The following is a 19010-nucleotide window of genomic DNA, read 5'->3' as shown; positions in this document are numbered from 1 at the left end:
AGTTGAGCAGGTGTTGTACAGTAGTACCTCGGGTTACATACGCTTCAGGTTACAGACGCTTCAGGTTACAGACTCCGCTAACCCAGAAATTGTACCTCGGGTTAAGAACTTTGCTTCAGGATGAGAACAGAACTTGTGCTCTGGCGGTGCGGCGGCAGCGGGAGGCCCCATTAGCTAAAGTGGTGCTTCGGGTTAAAAACAGTTTCAGGTTAAGAACGGACCTCCAGAACAAATTAAGTTCTTGACCCGAGGTACCACTTTACATCACTTTTACTTTTCAATTCTTTCCCTCTTTATCACACTCCAGGCCCTTGTTACTGGTTCCGTGGTTCTGTCGCTCACAGTTGCCCTTCTTGTCAATGTTTGTTCATTTCCTTTCTGAAACACCACAACTGCCCTTGTTTTGTGTAGACACAAATATGCAGCACACTCATGCCTTATTTTAGGCTTAATTTAGCACATTCCTGCTTCCAACAAGTGGAATCCAGTAAAAGCATACAGATTAATACATAAATGTTTCTTTTAGATGCCTGCAAGATCACTTTACTATTAAATGAGAAGTGTAGTTTTAAAACTCTACTCACCATTAGTTTTTCCTTTGTTCAGGATATGGCCTATTAAAGTTCTGGTGTGTCTGACACGATCCAGTCTTGCAAGTTTTTCCAAGTTCTAATTTTGTAGCTCTGGCCCAATTTGCAAGAAACAGAAAAGCAAATTGTGTTGCCCAACAGCATAGGAAGAAAAGGATAAAACATGACAAATGCAGGAGTCATTGCATTAGTGAAAAAGTATGATATAACTAATTTCTGGACACAATAAGAATGTTAAGATAAATGACCAAGCAACTTTGGTGTGAACAGGAATCGTCTTCCTGACCATGGCATATCTGGGAAAGCAGCTTGAATTCTAGATGCCACAAATACAGCACATCAAAGCACACAGTACATTCATAAAAAGAATTTGAGTGCTATAAAAGCCCTTTCCCATTTCTTTTTTTCCACAGTTCACTTTCGTTTAAAAATATCTCAGAACCCTGGCTTTCAATTCGCATGACATAAAACTGCTTCTGAGAAGAGTTTTTAAAATGCACTTTTCATTAAGACCGCCAGATGTCAGAGTTTTCTACGCTGAAATGGCTTTGAAACCAAATTATCTCCTTGCTTCAATCAATGCATATTTTCCGTTTTCACTGGTCACATGCCCTCCTCTATGTTTCCGAACTCTGGTTTTCCACCAGATATCCTCACATGCCAGGATGAGAGGTGCTATTTGACTTTGTAACCTCAGTTTGCGGCTTAGAGAAACTTAGACGTACATACATTACTCCACAACCTCAAGGTTATTTTCACACCTTACATACTTTAACTAATACTGGAAATATAACCTTCTCTTGACTTCCACATCCTTCTAGAATACATTTCAAAGAATACAACCATGTTCCTCCCACTTGGTTCAGTTCAAATTTATTAATAGCCTACAAACCTTCATATTCCGGGGGCGGGGGGGGGGGGGGCAAGTATTTGATTCCATACACTGCCAGTAGTCTATATGGTTTTTTTTTTCCTTATTGTTTTGCAGTGTTTGGTAACTGATACATTCTTAAATTATGTTTGTGTTTGTTAGTCCTCTTCGGTTTTGTTTTGTTTTTAAGAAAAGTGGAATATGATTAAAATGTTTTCTTTTTAAATGGGAAGAAGATTTGGACTTCGGATCTTATTTTGGGGGAAGCAGGTTATTATTCAGAACATTCAGATTTTAACTTTGAACTCTGGGAAGAAATTTCAAATTGACTAATTCATTTCTGTATAACTCATAAAACAAGCACCATTCCATACTAATTAGCCCAATATTTCTCTCTCTTTTTTTGTCTAGCTGCAAGGAATGCTGGGAACCCATTCCAAGCTCTTGTTAGAAAAGCTTTGGAAAGCAAGCGATAAGAGTCCAAAAGAGACAGGCGAAAAAAGGATTATCTCAGTATTAATTTACTGACTTGGCTGACGCAGCTAATTAGGGGTTGTAAAAGCATCCACTGGTTGCCAAATGCTGAAATGGTCACAGAGGGCATTACTAGCTGGGATATTTTAGCATTCAGAATTGTGTGTGTGTGTTGCTCATATCCCCCACCCACTGTTTGGTATTGTACAGGAAAAGTAGAGCATTAAACTGCAAATGTACCAGAGTACACATAAGAAAAGCTACACCTTTCCTAGGGTGAAGAAGAAGAAGAAGAAGAGTTTGGATTTGATATCCCGCCTTTCACTCCCTTTAAGGAGTCTCAAAGCGGCTAACAGTGTGGGTTATGGGTGTTTGCATACATGAAGTCTTTAATGTTGCCTGAAAAAAGGATGGTGTGGGACATTTGCGTAGCCATCAACAAATTTGCTTTAGGAAGTGACTTCTCAACAGATGTTACAATGCAGGAAGTTTTTATTTGAAGGCAGGAGCACAGTCTACTTCCTTAAAGGCAAATGGTGATTTGTTTTTCTTTTAAACCAAGCATGCATGGTTTTCAGGCTAGCCGGCATGTGAGCAAAATCAAGAGGTGGAGGAAAGCCAGAATGAATGTTTGTGCCAGAGTTTCTGAAGCATTTTATACAGTGGTACCTCGGGTTAAGTACTTAATTCGTTCCGGAGGTCTGTTTTTAACCTAAAACTGTTCTTAACCTGAACCACCGCTTTAGTTAATGGGGCCTCCCGCTCCCGCCACGCCGCTGGAGCACGATTTCTGTTCTCATCCTGAAGCAAAGTTCTTAACCCGAGGTACTATTTCTGGGTTAGTGGAGTCTGTAACCTGAAGTGTATGTAACCTGAAGCGTATGTAACCCAAGGCACCACTGTACACATGGAAGAAGGGAGTTACTACAGCACAATGCTAGAGTAACTCATTTCTAGGTTTATTTTCAATTAATCACATTCCAGTGAACTTGAGGTTCAGACCATTGAGCTATCAATAAACAGTACTTGCCATCTAACTACTAGGTGTGGTTTTATACGTGTTGTAAGCTGTCCAGAGTGACTGGGGAAACCCAGCCAGATGGGCAGGGTATAAATAATAAAATGATTGTTGTTATTATTAATAATAGTTAACTGACCAATAAAATCCTTAATTACTCCCTAGATGAATGCAAAAATCCTTCTAGAATAACCAAAAAGTTTGACAAAGTGAACCGAGACTTTCCAAACATTAAGCACTCTGTTTTATAGGAAGTATATCTAATATGTTAATTCCCAAGATCAGTCTGTCCAAATGATAGTAACTGTTTTATTTCCAGTTTTGGGTGGTAAATTATTTTGGCAAATCCTAATAAATACTACCTCGATTTCTGATCTGAATCAGAATAGTGACTATACTAAGCTGCACAGTATTGTAGTAATTCCTTTCCAGGGTTGCCAACTTAAAAATAAATAAATAAATAAAAATCCCTCATCCATCCTACCACGGACTCCAGGCGTTGCTACATGGCCTCTCCCAAGTCAGATGTTAGGGAGCAATAACCCTGAGTATCATCATCGTACTGACAGTACTGTGACCCCAAACTCCTAATGACTGCTCCCAGCTGCTTTATATAGATGTTAAATAGCAGTTGGGTTAAAACAAGTGCCCTGTGGCACCACATAGTGGAACTGCTAGGGAGTCAAAAAGCACTCTCCCAACGCTGCTTTCTGGACTTGGTCCCATAAGTAAAAAAGAAAAAAGGTAAAGGATCCCTGGACAGTTAAGTCCAGTCAAAGGCGACTACAGGGTTGTGGCACTCCTCTTGCTTTCAGGCTGAGGGAGTCGGCATTTGTCCACAGACAGCTGTCTGAGTCATGTGGTCAGCATGACTAAACTGCTTCTGGTGCAACGGAACACCGGGACGGAAACCAGAGCACACGCAAACGCCATTTACCTTCCCGCCACAACAGTACCTATTTATCTACTTGCACTGGCGTGCTTTCAAACTACTAGGTTGGCAGGAGCTGGGACAGAGCAACGGGAGCTCATCCCATCGTGGGGATAGGAACTGCCAACCTTCTGATCGCCAAACCCAAGAGGCTCGGTGGTTTAGACCACAGCACCACCTTCATCCCATAGGTCCTGTAAGTAGGACTGGAACCACTGTGGCACCGCACCCCTGATTCACATTCCCCAGAGCCAGCCCAGGAGGATACCATGTTCAGTGGTATCAAAAACTGCAGAGAGAGTGAGAGAGCAAGAAGCAGGAGCAAGGTTCCTCTCTCCCTGTCTTGCTTTCCGTAAAAGTCATCCTTTACAAGTAACTCATAACAGGCTTGAACCCAGACTGAAACAAATCTGCAAGGCAGATCCTGATAGAGCATGTTACAGTAGTCAAATCGAGATGTAGCTAATACATATAGGACCATAGTCAGGTCTGAGCATATCAGGAATAGGTGCAACTGATGTACCAGCCAAGCGGGGGAAGCTCTACCCATTAAATTTCTGCTTCTCATGCAGATCTTAATGGCACATGAATTGAGGCAGAAAAAAAAGCTGTCTGCCCCTTTCCTTATCCATATATATATATATATATCCATAGGAATTTGCTGATTTCGAGACCTAGTCAGGCATCCCCTAATTATGGTACATACAGTGTGTGAAACTAGTTTTCTGTTTTGTCTTACAGTATAATTACAGGATTAGTATTAAATATAGATGGTTTTCTAGAGTCTGAAATGCCACATTTTCCTAATGCAGATAAGAATCATAATGAGAAGCAGGGATACAGTACATTTGAATTTGAAAACAGTCTGTAGATACACAGTTTTGCTGAGATACTGCATATGCCATATATATATGGGTTGAGGGTTGGTGGAAACACTTAGTTCCACTCTGAAATCAGTTTTAGCTGAGCCAGCAATATTCCAGATTTGATTTCAGAACCTGGACTGGATTCCATTCCACACTTGTGAAGAGAACAGGATTGCCAGTTCTTGAAAATAAACATTATATTACCCAGGCAGGGTTATTGGTGAAGCATGGATTTAAAGGTGAAGTCAAGATTACAGTTTTTTGGTGGGTCCGCATGTGGAGTTCAGTGGTCTACAGTAGGCCTGGAGGTAAAGCTCAGTGCAAAAATTGACTCTCCCAACCAAACTTTCTTAGTAGTTTCTCCCCCTCCCCTCCAAAAAAAATCCCAACCAGGATTTACAAAATGTTAATAATATTCAGAAACCAGTGAGGCAACAAGATCACTCTGCTTCTGACCTGAAAGTCAGCACTAGTTAACAACGTAGGCAAAGGCATACTAAGGCTGAAACTGCAGAGCTAGAAATAATCAGATTTAATTTTGCTCATTTGAGCTTGGTCAAGATGATTTGTTTTCTCACTACAGCTGTTGAATAGCAAAGCTAGGAAGACTGAAAAGGTGCATGGTCACTGAACTTACCTTACCTTTGGGCTTTGTCCCACTGACAAGCACCTCTAGCATTTCTTGACCTTTTGGACAGACTGTTTGCAATTTGTTTTTCTAAACCCATTGTGTGTTTACCTGTGCATAGGTATGTGCCAACCTTCACCCCACAATCAATATATTAGATGTCCAAAGAGTAAGTCTTGCTTTCACTGCAGAACTTCAACATGACTATCACTCTGGATTTGTATTGGCAGAAATCATGGATTTCAGCTGAAGACTAGTTAACTTAAGGTACTTTACAGAACAAAAGTTGCGTTCCCCATGTCTCATCCTACATCGCTCAGAAAGGGCCCTTGACCTTCTGGAAAGGTTTGGGGGGTCATGTGTAGTTGCAGGGAGGACATGAACTTTCTTAAGTTATCTTATCTGAGGAACTGAACTCATGCTTTCCATGCTATCTGGTTCTCATGTTTCTGCGATAAAGTTGGGGTTTTAAAGCCCTGTTTTGAAGTTCACCCTGCTTTTTGCTTTTGGAACACAGCAGAAATGGTAAATCTATCAAATTCAGCTTGTGTGCAAGTAGACAGATGGTTATAAATTTTGTAAAAATGACACGCTCAAGCTTATGTTACATCAAGATAAAAAATGCAGTGAAAACTTTATAAACAGAACGTTGCTGTCTTCAGTTTGAAAGGGTCTGCAAATAAACACTGAAGTCTGTGCTAAAATATATGTTATTTGTCTGAGTGATAACAGTAATACAAATTTGTCATTGTGTGCAATAGTAATATTTATAATCCTAGTGATACGGCAACCCAATAGTTCAACTGGAGGAAGCCAAAAAAAAAATCTTCTAAATAAATAGGAATAAAATTGGGTTTGGTGATGTTAAGTTCTCTAGATGAGGAGTCATGGCCAAGGGCAAAGACTCACTGAACACCAATGGCAGAGTGGAGAGGCACTGGATGGGGCCTCCACTGGTAGAAATCAAGATTTGGATGGCATCCTGTCATGCATTCATGAGCATAAAACGTGGTAAATGGTGTTTGCTCCAATTCATCTGTAAAGAGTGAGTTTTCCTGAGGAAAGCAGTGAGGCAAATGGAAAACTGCTTGGACTCATGCCTAGAAAGTATGGGACAAGCAGAAAACGTTGGACCTGTGCCTTCTAGCCATGGGGCAAGTGGAAGTATGGGAGAGCCCTGAATGCCTTCATTTCTGAGTAGCAGTGTTCTTTGACGCCTCTCCTTTCCCTCAAACGCTCAAGGACTGCAAGACTCCTGGAGCCTCAGTGGACATTCTGTGGAAGCTCCAAAAAGGAGACACATCCAATTAATCCTCTTGCTTGCAGTTTTAATAATCATTCATTAACCTGTGTGGGGTTTTTTATGCACAACATTCCTGGGAAGATTTTGCACTGTACAACATGTGCCACTTCCCCTCCACAGTATCACCAGGTGTTAGTAATAAAGAGTTAATAAGTAACCAGGACTTAATCCTTCAGTGGCATTAAAAGAATATGATTACTTAACTCCACAGAGTAATCTAACTGTCCTCCAGCTAAAGTGAAACTCAGTTTCAATTAACTCCTCATTTGTTTTGGCTGTTCCCTACAAAAACACTTCTCTCTCTCTCTCTCTCTCTCTCTTTCAGAATTTATCAGAATATGAGATGAACAGATTCTGTATAATGGACCAGCCGTAAGTTTTCACTTTTTTGGCCTTCACAAAGTGAACAGATGTTTTGCTGCAATTCATAGTTAATTTTGTATGATTCATATTTAATTTAATATCCTCCTTTCATTCCCCCCCCTTTTTTTTTTACATAGAAGAGAATCATCCAAACTGCTATATTTATTTTGTGTTTGGATTAGAACAAACTGGCTTGGCCTTGCAGAATAAATTCCACCTTCCGTTTGGGTATTTCAGCCTATATCAGCCATAAACACTATGAGTTTATTTTATTTTGTGATTCAATCATGCACAAAGTAAACTGAAAAACAAGACAAAAGCAAAAGCAAAAAATAAAGATCAGACTCAAAGCAGCAGATTGGATACAAATATATTAGTCTGTTCTTAATTCTGAATTATAAATATATTAAGTACATTAAGTATATTCACACACACATATATATGTAACACATAAGTTAATATATGGATGTATAAATGGTCCAAACATCATAAATGGTTTCCTATAAACAGTAAAATGTACCATTATCAAAAGAAGAAATATTTGTTTAAAAAGCAAGTCAAAAGTGTATTTACAAATGATATAACTTCTAAAGGAAAGACAAATTAACCCAGTCTCTATTAATTCAGCTTTACTTGAAAACCACATATGGTCTGTTCTGATCCCTGATATTCTTCTCTTAATTATTTGTGTGATTAAATACCATCTATTTGATACTTAACTAAGTATTGACATATGATGCCATAATGTTATTTTTTTATCACTTCCAGCTTGTTCTAATAATTTCCAAATGAAGTCCTGTTTGCTAGACGTGTGTCCTCACTTCCAAGTCTGAGCTTAAAAATCCTTGCTAGTGTAATTATACACAGGACAGGTTACACTTTTTTTAGTTGCAGGTGTTGCAAGGTTTGCATCTGAGCCCACAGGTGTGTCCAGCACTCGTACATACTCAATGCACACCTTCAAGAGAAAGTGGAATCTGTTATGAATACACATTTACCCTTAACCTTATGCCCCACACTGGGAAAGAAAGGTTGGTTTATTACATGAAATAAAGGTGGGAAAGTATATGGATGCTGTTTCAATCAGCAAACTTCCTGCTACATAAAAGTAAGTCTTAGGTTGTGGTTCTATACACACTTATGTAAGATTAAATACCATTGAGCTGTTAGGTTTACTTCTGAGTATCTATGCATAGGATTGCACATCAAATTGCTCAAGCAAAACAGCTCTGAAGTAAAAGAATTTTGATCAGGACTCTTGTGTGAAAATACCCTCCAATGTCATTCAGGACATTTTCTATTTAAATATCTTCTTAATTTCTAAGTGCCTAAACGTTGGTCATAAGTAAGTAAAAGAACCCTGGAAAAATAACATATTTTTGTAAACATTTCGAGCCCAGAACTGTCTTTGTTTTCAACACAGTGACTGCACCATAATTATAACTCCTTCTTGAGAATATATTTCCAAATTACAGGCCCAAACCAGACAATTATCTGTAAGATTCACACCAGTTTTTGCAACATGCAAAGTACTAAATTCTAGTCTCCCTTGCAGTGCTCATTAAGCAGTAACTCGTGTGAGTTATGTCTGGAAAGGTTAGGGTGAACACAGATGTTTCATATTTTATATTCACATTTTTTAAAAAATATTGCACATTACTCACTAAATCTTCATGGTATTCCTTGATTGGTACCCAGGAAGATTTAGCTAGCTTAGCTTAGCCCCCAACTTCCAGCTCTATGGCTGCAGAGTTTATTCCTCATAGAGCTACTATTCCCAGCACCCTTAACAAACTATAATTCCTAGGTTTATTTGGGGAGGAGGATGTGCTTTGAATGTGCTTTAAAGGTATAGTGTGCGCACAGCCTGTTTCTCCCATACAGGCTCTTTCCTAGAATGTTTCTAGTTGGTCTAAAAAGTTGGTGAATGTGCATTTTAAAGATTTTTGTATCCAGTTTCCTGTTTTATTTTCGTTAGAAAAAAACCCAAAAACTTATTTCAGCTGCTGTTTGTATGGACAATTTATTTGCTGGCAGCCATTCCCATCAGTAAACAAGGGTCTGTCATGTGGTGATTCACATTATGTAACTGCTTCCTTATGAGAAGAAAATATGCACCTATATTTACCAGAATGCAATAGAAGATCGCTTAGAATATAAAGTGTAACTGTGGCGCCACAGCATCTTTTAAAAACTTCCTCATATGTTACACTTGCTGGGTAACTTTGTACAAAGCCATGATCTTTCACTCCATGGCCGTTTCAACAATTGCTTGGGAGACTTTCAGTTACACGTAATACATTAATTTCCTACTGCACATCCTTTGTTGAGAAACTATTGATGTAGGAATTCAGATTCAGTAGGGTCAAAATGAGAAGGAAGCATATCTTTGGGAGTGCCTGAAGTGTCATGTGAAGAAATTCCAGGAAGTAATCAGCCGTCATATTCCAGAATTCCCATCAAAGGTTCTCTCTCATATACTCTTATATAATATATTCTCCTTGATTTATCAGGATCACTGATAAAAGAAGTCTATAATTATGGAAATACATTTTTTCCCTCTTTGTGAGTATCTGGAACAAATTATGCATTTGGATATGAATATATTCTACATACACACATTATGTGGTTAACATGATTTCAGAATGTGTGGCCATTGTGCATATTGAGCACACATCACAGAGAATTTGCTGTGTTTTAGCAGCATGAGCAGGCAATATGCATAATATCCAAGTGAGGAATTTGCAAAGTGGAAGAGTAATGCATGAAGTGCCCTATTCATGTTGCCAAGTCATGCACATTTCCCAACATCACTTGGAGACTAAACGTATTCACCTGACAATGTCCCCTGCTTATGCTGTTCAGTTTTGCTTATTCACCATGGTATCTGTTGAATCTGCACAATGGCTGACGTTTATGCACGTTCTCCAATGACTTCAAATTAATTACACATGCACTGACTTATTTTTACAAAATGATGCATTGTATCCTCACAGTGGGGTGAGAAATGTGTGCATCAAAACAATTACAATTCCAGTGCAAAGAAACCAAAATTCTTCAGCATGAAAACTCAAATGTATTCAGAGGCATGCAACCCAATACAATATATGCCTATACAGTGGTACCTCAGGTTACATACGCTTCAGGTTACAAACTCCGCTAACCTAGAAATAGTGCTTCAGGTTAAGAACTTTGCTTCAGAATAAGAACAGAAATCGAGCTCTGGCGGCACGGCGGCAGCAGGAGGCCCCATTAGCTAAAGTGGTGCTTCAGGTTAAGAACAGTTTCAGGTTAAGTATGGACCTCCGGAACAAATTAAGTACTTAACCCGAGGTACCACTGTATTGGTTTATTTTGCCACAGTAAACATATCCTAGCAGCAGGGCACTTTTGTATACATTTGTATATGTAAATTTATATGTGTAGATGTAAACTTCAGGGGAGAAAGCAAAGTTGATTATTTTCAAAGTGTTTTGGAGGGAGCAGTCAATCTGAGACGAGATGGAAAAACCCAGGGTGCAGGACTCCTGAACCACCTCCAGCAATACCACGGTTTAGAATAATTAACAATTTGCCCTGCTCATCTGAACCAGAAGATAAAATAACAAAGATGAGGCCTTGCCATTTTTGCAAGGTCTGAGACCCCCGCCCCCACCCTTCCCTCTTTCCAGACAGTCTGGTAGAAAGTACTGCACCTGGACCTCAGCAGTGAGAAGAAACTTGCCTTTCACTCAAGCATGAAGAAACTGCACATTTAGATTCTCAAGCTCTGTAAGGAAGGAAACTGTGAACAGATGCATCTAGTAATCTGAAGTCCTATCTCTTTCGCATTCGACTCTGAAGTTATTTGTGCCTAGTGTGATGTCGCCATACACCAGGCCTCGTTCCAATCTGAGGACCAGAACGCTCGATTGTTGCTATGATTGCCCCATGCTATAAAAGCCATGTCACAAAACACAGCTGAAATTGCCTTAAAGTATTATCCCAAACAAAAAGAGAAAAGTATTCTCAAATTTAAAAGTTTTAGCTAACTAGTAATAGTTTGAACTATATTTTTTTTTAATGGCACATTGCAACCTACAATTGTATTTTTGCTATTTCATAAAAAAGAGAAATGTGCAAATGATTCCACATTGGCACATTTCCCCCTGTCTGTTTTTCCAATTCTGATTTGTTGTTCATAGCATTCTCTAATTAATTTCATTTATTTGGAAATACTGGTCTTTAATTAGCACAATTACTAATGAATTAGCACACTAACTGTGAACTTCCGTGCATGTTTACTCAAGTGTTAAATGGGGCTTACTCCTTGATGAGAGTGCATAAGACTGCAGTCTAAGTGGGAAGACAGTTTACCTCTTTTATGACTTTAAGATGTATATCTCCTGGACAGCTCACTTTTAAGAAATGCAAATTCAAAATTCTGTTCTCCCATACAAGGTATAAGCCCACTGTCTTTTTGTAAAACAACAACTGACACAAATAGTGCATTCAAACACGGGAAAACAAAATGTTGTTGTATTTTAGTTTTCTTATGCAACAAAATAAACCCAATTCTTCTGCCATTATGTGTCATGGTATCCTAATAATGGAAATTTTAAATCACTCATATTCCATGGTCTGAGAGCTGCACAAATAATGGAAAAAATTCTGTGGTAAACCATTTTCAAACAGCAAATTTCCAGCTTCATGTTACATTCCAAAGACATAAAGAGGGAGATGTTTCTGTCTCTCTACAGAGTATAGAGTAACCCTATACTCACTTACCTGGCTGTGTGCCCCATGAACTCAGCATGGTTTACTTCTGAGTAGGCATGTATAAAACTATGCTGTGTGTTTCTTTAGCTATGTTGCTTGGTTAAAACATTTGAAATACTTCAAGAAAAAATATTTTTACTGATACATATATAGATATATTAAAAGACGCCTGCTTATGGGAGAAAAGCAATGACAAACCTAGACAGCATCTTAAAAAGCAGAGACATCACCTTGCCAACAAAGCTCCGTCTAGTTAAAGCTATGGTTTTCCCAGTAGTGATGTATGGAAGTGAGAGCTGGACCATAAAGAAGGCTGATCGCTGAAGAATTGATGCTTTTGAATTATGGTGCTGGAGGAGCCTCTTGAGAGTCCCATGGACTGCAAGATGATCAAACCTATCCATTCTTAAGGAAATCAGCCCTGAGTGCTCACTGGAAGGACAGATCATGAAGCTGAGGCTCCAATACTTTGGCCACCTCATGAGAAGAGAAGACTCCCTGGAAAAGACCCCGATGTTGGGAAAGATGGAGGGCACAAGGAGAAGGGGGCGACAGAGATGGTTGGATAGTGTTCTCGAAGCCACCAGCATGAGTCTGACCAAACTGTGGGAGGCAGTGGAAGACAGGAGTGCCTGGCATGCTCTGGTCCATGGGGTTATGAAGAGTCGGACACGACTAAACAACTAAACAACAACAACAAATATAGATATATATCTATTGCTTTAATGAGATGTTAAAACAGTACATAGTCAGATTTTGACCTGAATCTTACCGCTAAACAAAAATGGTTCCATATTGAAGCCTCGGATTCAAACCACTACTTAATAGTTAAGCCTAGGGTCTAAGTTATGATCGACAGATGGTAAGATCCAGGCCTCCACAGCACCATTGGGTGAACCTGTATTTCAGGGATGGGGAACCTGCAGACCACCAGATCTTTCTGGGCCCCAGTTCCCATCAGCATAGGCAATGGTTAGGGATTTTTAGAGTTGCAGTCCAACTTATGTAGAGCCTCTGCTTCCCTATCTCTCCTGCATAATAACAGGTAAGGCAAAAAAATCAAGCCTTTTAGTTGATACGAAGCAAAAGTCCCCCACTGACTGAAGAAGCAATCAAAATAATTTTTTAAAAATAATAAAAGCAGAAGTGTTAACTGTACCTCCAAACTGCGATTTTGTTCTCAAGGGAAATTAACTGTGGCTGGAACAGTTGCTAAGTGAATCATGAAGACAGATCCGGCATGAGAATGTGCTGTTTTCATGAATGCCTTCTGACTGTCAGTGTTTCCTAGTAGAAGTGGAACTGTACTACCTAAAAGGAGTACGTGTGGCCCTCCAGATGTTGTTGCACTGCAACACTCAACATCCCTGGCCGTTGGTTTTGCTGGCTGGGACTGAAGGGGAACTGGAGTCCAACAAGGAATCTTGGATGTGCATTGGCACAACTTGTTTTTATGTTGGGACTGGAAGATTTTGCAAATCCTGCAAAATACAGTAACCTCAATAATGCCAGGTTGGAATGAGCAGGTTGAGGACCAGAGAGCTTGTGTGATTGCTCTGTCATATTCCAGCAAGAACTCTAATTACTCCAAATCTGCTAATTGAGTTACCCATTACAGGACTGTAATGTGCAAAAAAGAAATGTCCCAGCTGCCTTTAGAGCCACATTTGCAGAGGAGGCATTTAAGTAACTGAAGCATCAAACTGAAAACCTTCTGAAGCCATATAAATTATATGGCTTTAGTAGAAGTGTTATAAGGAGTTAAGTATAAGTATTATAGTATTAATGGAAAATAAGGTTAAAATAAGTTAAGATATTTACATGACAGAAAATAGTGAAAGATGGAAAGGAATTGCTGAAACAATTAATAGAAGTGGAATACAAAAAGGGAGGTGAGAGGAAGTCGATGAAACAAGGGAATGAAAGATAAGGCATTGAAATGGTATGATGTATGTTTTCAAATTGTTTTTGTTCTGTTTTGTTTAGTTTAATGCGTTAATGTTGCGTGGTGTGTTGTTTATATATTGTATTGTATTGTTTTTTTCTTTCTTTCGTTTTTTCTTCTTTTTTCTCTTTTTCTTTTTATTCTTGTTTGTAAGGTTTAAAAGCAATAAATATTATTTAAAAAAAAAAACTGAAAACCTTCTGCTGGGTGTCATCCCCCCCCCCAAAAAAAATTTCTCTTATTATAAATCTGGACTTGCATCAGGAGGAAGGGCATAATATAAGAGCAATAAAAGAAAAAGTGAGGGGAATGAGAAAGAAAACACATACATATTGAAATCGTAAAATACAATTCAACACATCTCCTGCAGCATTAGAAATCTTGGTGGAGTTGTCCATCTTTGTGCATATACAGTCGTACCTCGGAAGTCAAACAGAATCCCTTCCGGAAGTCTCTTCGACTTCCTCAATGTTTGACTTCCAAAGCATGGCTTCTAATTGGCTGCAGGAAGTTCCTGAGGCCAGTCAGAAGCCACGGAAGCCCCGTCAGACGTTCGGCTTCCAAAAGAATGTTCGAAAACCGGAACAATCACTTCCAGTTTTCAATTATTTGGGAGCCGGAACGTTAGACTCCCAAAACTTTCAGGAGCCGAGGTACGACTGTATGTATATTTAACACACATGACTGTCCTCAAAGAAGCCTGGGAAACATAGTTTGTTTAGGGTGCTGGGAACTGTACATCTGTGAGGAGTAAACTACAGTATAACATTTACGGATCTGTCAAGGTCACAAAACTTACAAGAAGAGAAATGATTCGTTTTGGAATTAGGTTTCAAACCCTCATGGTTGAAACCAGGTGGTGACATTGTGAAACTCCAAGAGGCACACAAAGTAGCAAAAACAAAATAAAATAACATAAAATATTTTTTAAAAAACAATTCCTTCCAGTATCACCTTAGAGACCAACTAAGTTAGTTATTGGTATGAGCTTTCATGTGCATGTACGCTTCTTCAAATAGCAAAGAACAGGTGTTGGAGGCACACTGAAGAAGCTGCTTAATTTTAGCATCTTCCTGAATTTGAGAGTGTGATAATATCTGTAGCGCCCAGACACAGCATTAGGGATGGTGCAACTGCTACAGTGGAGACTGGAAGCACTCTTCTCAAAGCATCTTAACTTCACATGACCCTACAAGATGCTTCAGCCCACATGACCAGAATAGGACCAGAGCGGGTGGTGCTATGCTCAGTTCCTTTCCATTGGGCATGAGGCGGAAGTACCCAACAGCACCCAGTCAGGATGCAATGTGGAAAACATCTGAATATACTTGGACTTGAATGCCCAGGTTCAGTGTCCGCACCATACATTCAAAGCACGCGGCTTTCCCCAAAGAACCCTGGGAACTGCAATTTTCTAAGGCTGCTGGGAATTGTAGAAGTCAGCTACAGTACCCAGGATGGGGAAAGCCAGGTGCTTTAAATTTACAGCGTGGGTGTGTAAGTCTGCTACATGACAGTGGCCAGCAGCAATGAAAGTGCATTGCTTGTTGTTTTTCCAAAAGTGTTCTGTTGTGCCAATAGTGGTTTAGTCATGACCCGGAAAACTGTCTGTGAACAAACGCCAGCTCCCTCAGCCTGAAGCGAGATAAGCACAGCACCCCATAGTCGCCTTTGACAGGACTTAACCATCCAAGGGTCCTTTACTTTTCCAAAAGTCCTACTTGAGCTCTGTAACTCTCCCACGGTTTGAGTTATACCAGACTCCCAATGTAAATTCGACTCCCAAGCTGCTGTTCAGCCACTGGTGCTACTGGTAGCTTTCCTTCCAAGGCAAATAGCAGCTTTGCAACTATCTGTGGGTACATCATGACTGTGGTATGGTTCATCTCCTCCTCCCCATGCAGTAAACCTAGTCCAAATCCTAAATCCTGATCCTATTTAAGTATTTTTTAAAATAGGAAATGTATTCCCCCATTTCACACACCATCCCACTGACGAGATTTCAGCATGCGTGCACACAAGCTGTAGTTCATTTCATCCACTGCTGTGGCTGCTACCACAATCAGCTGACAGTTTTTGCCTGGTTCCAGGTTTAACAGTGTTTTAACATGCAGCCCCCTCACTTTCCGAGTTCCTTCGCAAAATCTGTTCTTGCTCATCGAAGAGGAACAAAGGGTAGTGTTGCAAAATTCAGTTGCCACGTTACTCTCACTATACACGGTATCTTTGCAGCCCCTTGCCTTTGTTTAGATCAGTATGTATCAGTATGGGAAGCATGATGCGCACACATTGAAATCGACATGGAAGAGAACGTGCTTGCCTTTCATGAACACAGAAGGCACGATCTGCGCAGATCCGCCACACTGAAAGAGAGCCACTGCGGTGTAGCAGTTAAGAGTGTCAGACTTGGACCTGAGAAAGCAGAGTTCGAATCCCCACTTGACTATGAAGAAGGATCACTGGGTGAACCTTGGTCCAGTCACTGCCCCTCAGCCCAGCCTACCTCACAGGGTTGTTGTGAGGATAAAAGGTGCTGGAAGGAAAACCATGTACACCACCTTGAGCTCTTTGAAAGAAAAGTGAGATATACAGTGGTACCTCGGGTTAAGTACTTAATTTGTTCCGGAGGTCCGTTCTTAACCTGAAACTGTTCTTAACCTGAAGCACCGCTTTAGCTAATGGGGCCTCCTGCTGCCACTGCATCGCCGGAGCATGATTTCTGTTCTCATCCTGAAGCAAAGTTCTTAACCCAAGGTACTATTACTGGGTTAGCGGAGTCTGTAACCTGAAGCATATGTAACTTGAAGCTTATGTAACCCGAGGTACCACTGTAAATATTACAACAATAATAAAAATGGGATTCCAAATGTGTCTGGATGCAGCCCGCTTTATGGAAGGAGCATAAGGAGAGTCCTGTGGGTACAGATCCACAGAAAACCAACATTCTTTCTCCAACAGCAAGTCGGCTGGGCACACCAGGAAGAACTCTTCATAGAATCACACCAGGAAGAACCCTTCCCGGTTTCTTGTCTCCAATATCTGCTATTCCGAGGTAGTCTGCACTGGAACATGGAGGCTCTACAAAGCGAACTTTGTGTGTTGTTGAGGGGCGGGCGAGGCATCCCATTGCAAGAGAGGAGGGCCTTTCAAGGCAGCAGAACGTGCAGGAAACTCTTCCAGGTAGCAGCCGCTTCAAAGCCCCGGGACTGCGGCAGGAAGTGTTCCCAACACAACCAGCTTGATCCCTGGGATGAAACGCCCGCGGCGCGCGAGGCAAAGCCGCGAGGACGTCAGGAAGGACTTCAGCCCCAGACGGGGGTGGTTTTGGACACGCCCAATAGGTGCGGATCTTCTTCAAGTTTGCACAAACACCCTATTGCCAGCCAAGCTGGCTTCGTCACATGACCCCCTCGAAACATGAAACCCGGCCGGGCGCTCGGGCAAGTTTTGCTTCTCGTCCCAACACACGAGGAGTCGCCTGGCGGGCCGCGCGCAAAGGCGGCGCTAAGGGGATCCGCGAGGAGGCGAAGCAGCCTGGGGAGTCATCAGGGGGAATCCAGCCTTTCTCTCTCGGGAACGAGCCAGGAAGCCCCCCTCAGTCCCTGCCGACTCGGATGCCCGTTTGTCCGAGGCAGTCGCCTCGCCTGGCAGCATGGACAAGTTCAATAAAATCACGGTGCCAGCGGGACAGAAGTTCAGGTATGGTTTGAACCGCGTCCCTCGTGTTCCTCTCGCGCTTTTACGCCAAGGCGCAGAGGCTGTTTCTTTCTCGGAGGCGCGCACGAGGGGGATCTGGGGGACAGAAGCAGGAAGAGATCTTGTGAAAATGGGGGAATATATTAGGATTTCCTTATCTATCTAGCGAACTGGCTTGTCTTCTCACTTTCCCGGAAGATTGGATGTTTGGTGAGAAGGAATGGGACAGGAACGGGCAACATCATCTAACCTCCCCAACAACCAAGCAGAATGCATGCTCAGTGAAATAGCTAAACATCATCTCATCTCCTTGCAAACAAGTCAGGATGAATGTGCAGTAAATATGTCATCTTGAAGCACCTTACGTTTCCATCTTGAGAAATGCTTCCTTTGTTGAGTGTCAGCCGGTCACTAAAGGTGCAGTAGCCCAGCCAAGCTGGCAGGTTTGCTCCTCAATATGCCAGCACGTATTCAGAACCGTTTGGGAGCCTGACATTTGTTTAAATAGGGATACAATAATGCTCCCTGTGTTCCTTTTTTGTACTTTTCTCTCTTTTTTTTGCAAATTCAAGAAGCATTGCTGTTTATCACATTGGTGCATGCATCCTTCCTTTGTGTGGGCAATGCCACTATCTTTGAGCTGTTCCTCTTCTCTGCGTTGGGCATCCATCTAGAATTTGCACAGGTGCTGCACAGTTGGCAGGAAGTGAATGTGCAAGGTGGTGGTGGTTTTTTGCATGAAACTCTTCAATAGCGTTTGTGGCAGCTTTCAGATTTATATTGCAAAGACAAAAATTAGTCATGGTCGGTTGACCGGTTACTGAATGCCTTCCAAAGATATCTCCAAAGAGTAGGACTTCTCTGTCTGCTTCACAAGGGAAAACCAACTACTGCAGATACACATGTGTTCTACAGGTGTTTCTGCAGCAAACATGTCAAGTGTGGGTGATGCCATGCAGGTGTGACTCAGCTACACCTGTCTGGGAACTTTATATCACAAACTGGCTTTGAGACAGAGTGTTTCTGAAAGTGCTCTACTGAAAATTAATTTGAAGTGGAGAATTAATAGTGCCCACGGGACTTTTGATGATGGGACATGTAAAAATGTTCTGTGAGTCAATCGATCTAGGGGAAGATAATTTGGTTGGAATAAAAAGTAAAATCTAAGTAAACCACATTTTTATGAATTGCATTTCTATACTTCCCTTTGTCCTATAGGAGCACAGAGCAGTTAACAAAATAGTAATATATAAAACAAAAAGTATATGCCTCTTAATTGTAGTAAAATTGCAGTAAACACTTTACAAGAAACATTTAAGCCATCAGTAAAATCTTCGACAAACAATAACAAATCAGTAATCGTAAGCACTTAAATTTACATACCTACAAATGCCACAGCAATTATACTTTGCAGCAGATTAAAAAAACTATTAATTCAAGGTTTTATACAGATATCCCACCAAGCAGCTCAAGGTGATGTACATGGTTCTCTCCACTACCATCACTTTATCTTCACAACAACCCTGTGAGGTAGGTTAGGCTGAGGGATGGTGACTGGCCCACGCTT

The 19010-nt window shown here is 40.9% G+C and overlaps 1 protein-coding gene across 5 annotated transcripts in view; it reads left to right on the top strand.

The window, feature by feature from the left end:
- The window catches only part of BLNK (B cell linker), a 99150-nt gene that overhangs the window by 33829 nt on the left and 46311 nt on the right, over positions 1 to 19010 (top strand). For 3 of the 5 annotated variants that reach the window (XM_079978435.1, XM_079978433.1, XM_079978434.1), the window contains one exon: positions 7007 to 7053. In XM_079978435.1, coding sequence (XP_079834561.1) covers positions 7007 to 7053 — 47 coding nt within the window. Of the gene's footprint in view, positions 1 to 7006; positions 7054 to 17155; positions 17447 to 19010 lie in introns of those variants that run through there. The other 2 variants (XM_079978436.1, XM_079978437.1) reach the window with 2 other exon arrangements.

Source organism: Podarcis cretensis (genome assembly GCF_951804945.1).
Source record: "Podarcis cretensis genome assembly, chromosome: 5".
Classification (NCBI taxonomy): Eukaryota; Metazoa; Chordata; class Lepidosauria; order Squamata; family Lacertidae; genus Podarcis; species Podarcis cretensis.
The sequence above is the reverse complement of the archived record's forward strand: the minus strand, read 5'-3'. Positions and strand labels throughout refer to the sequence as shown.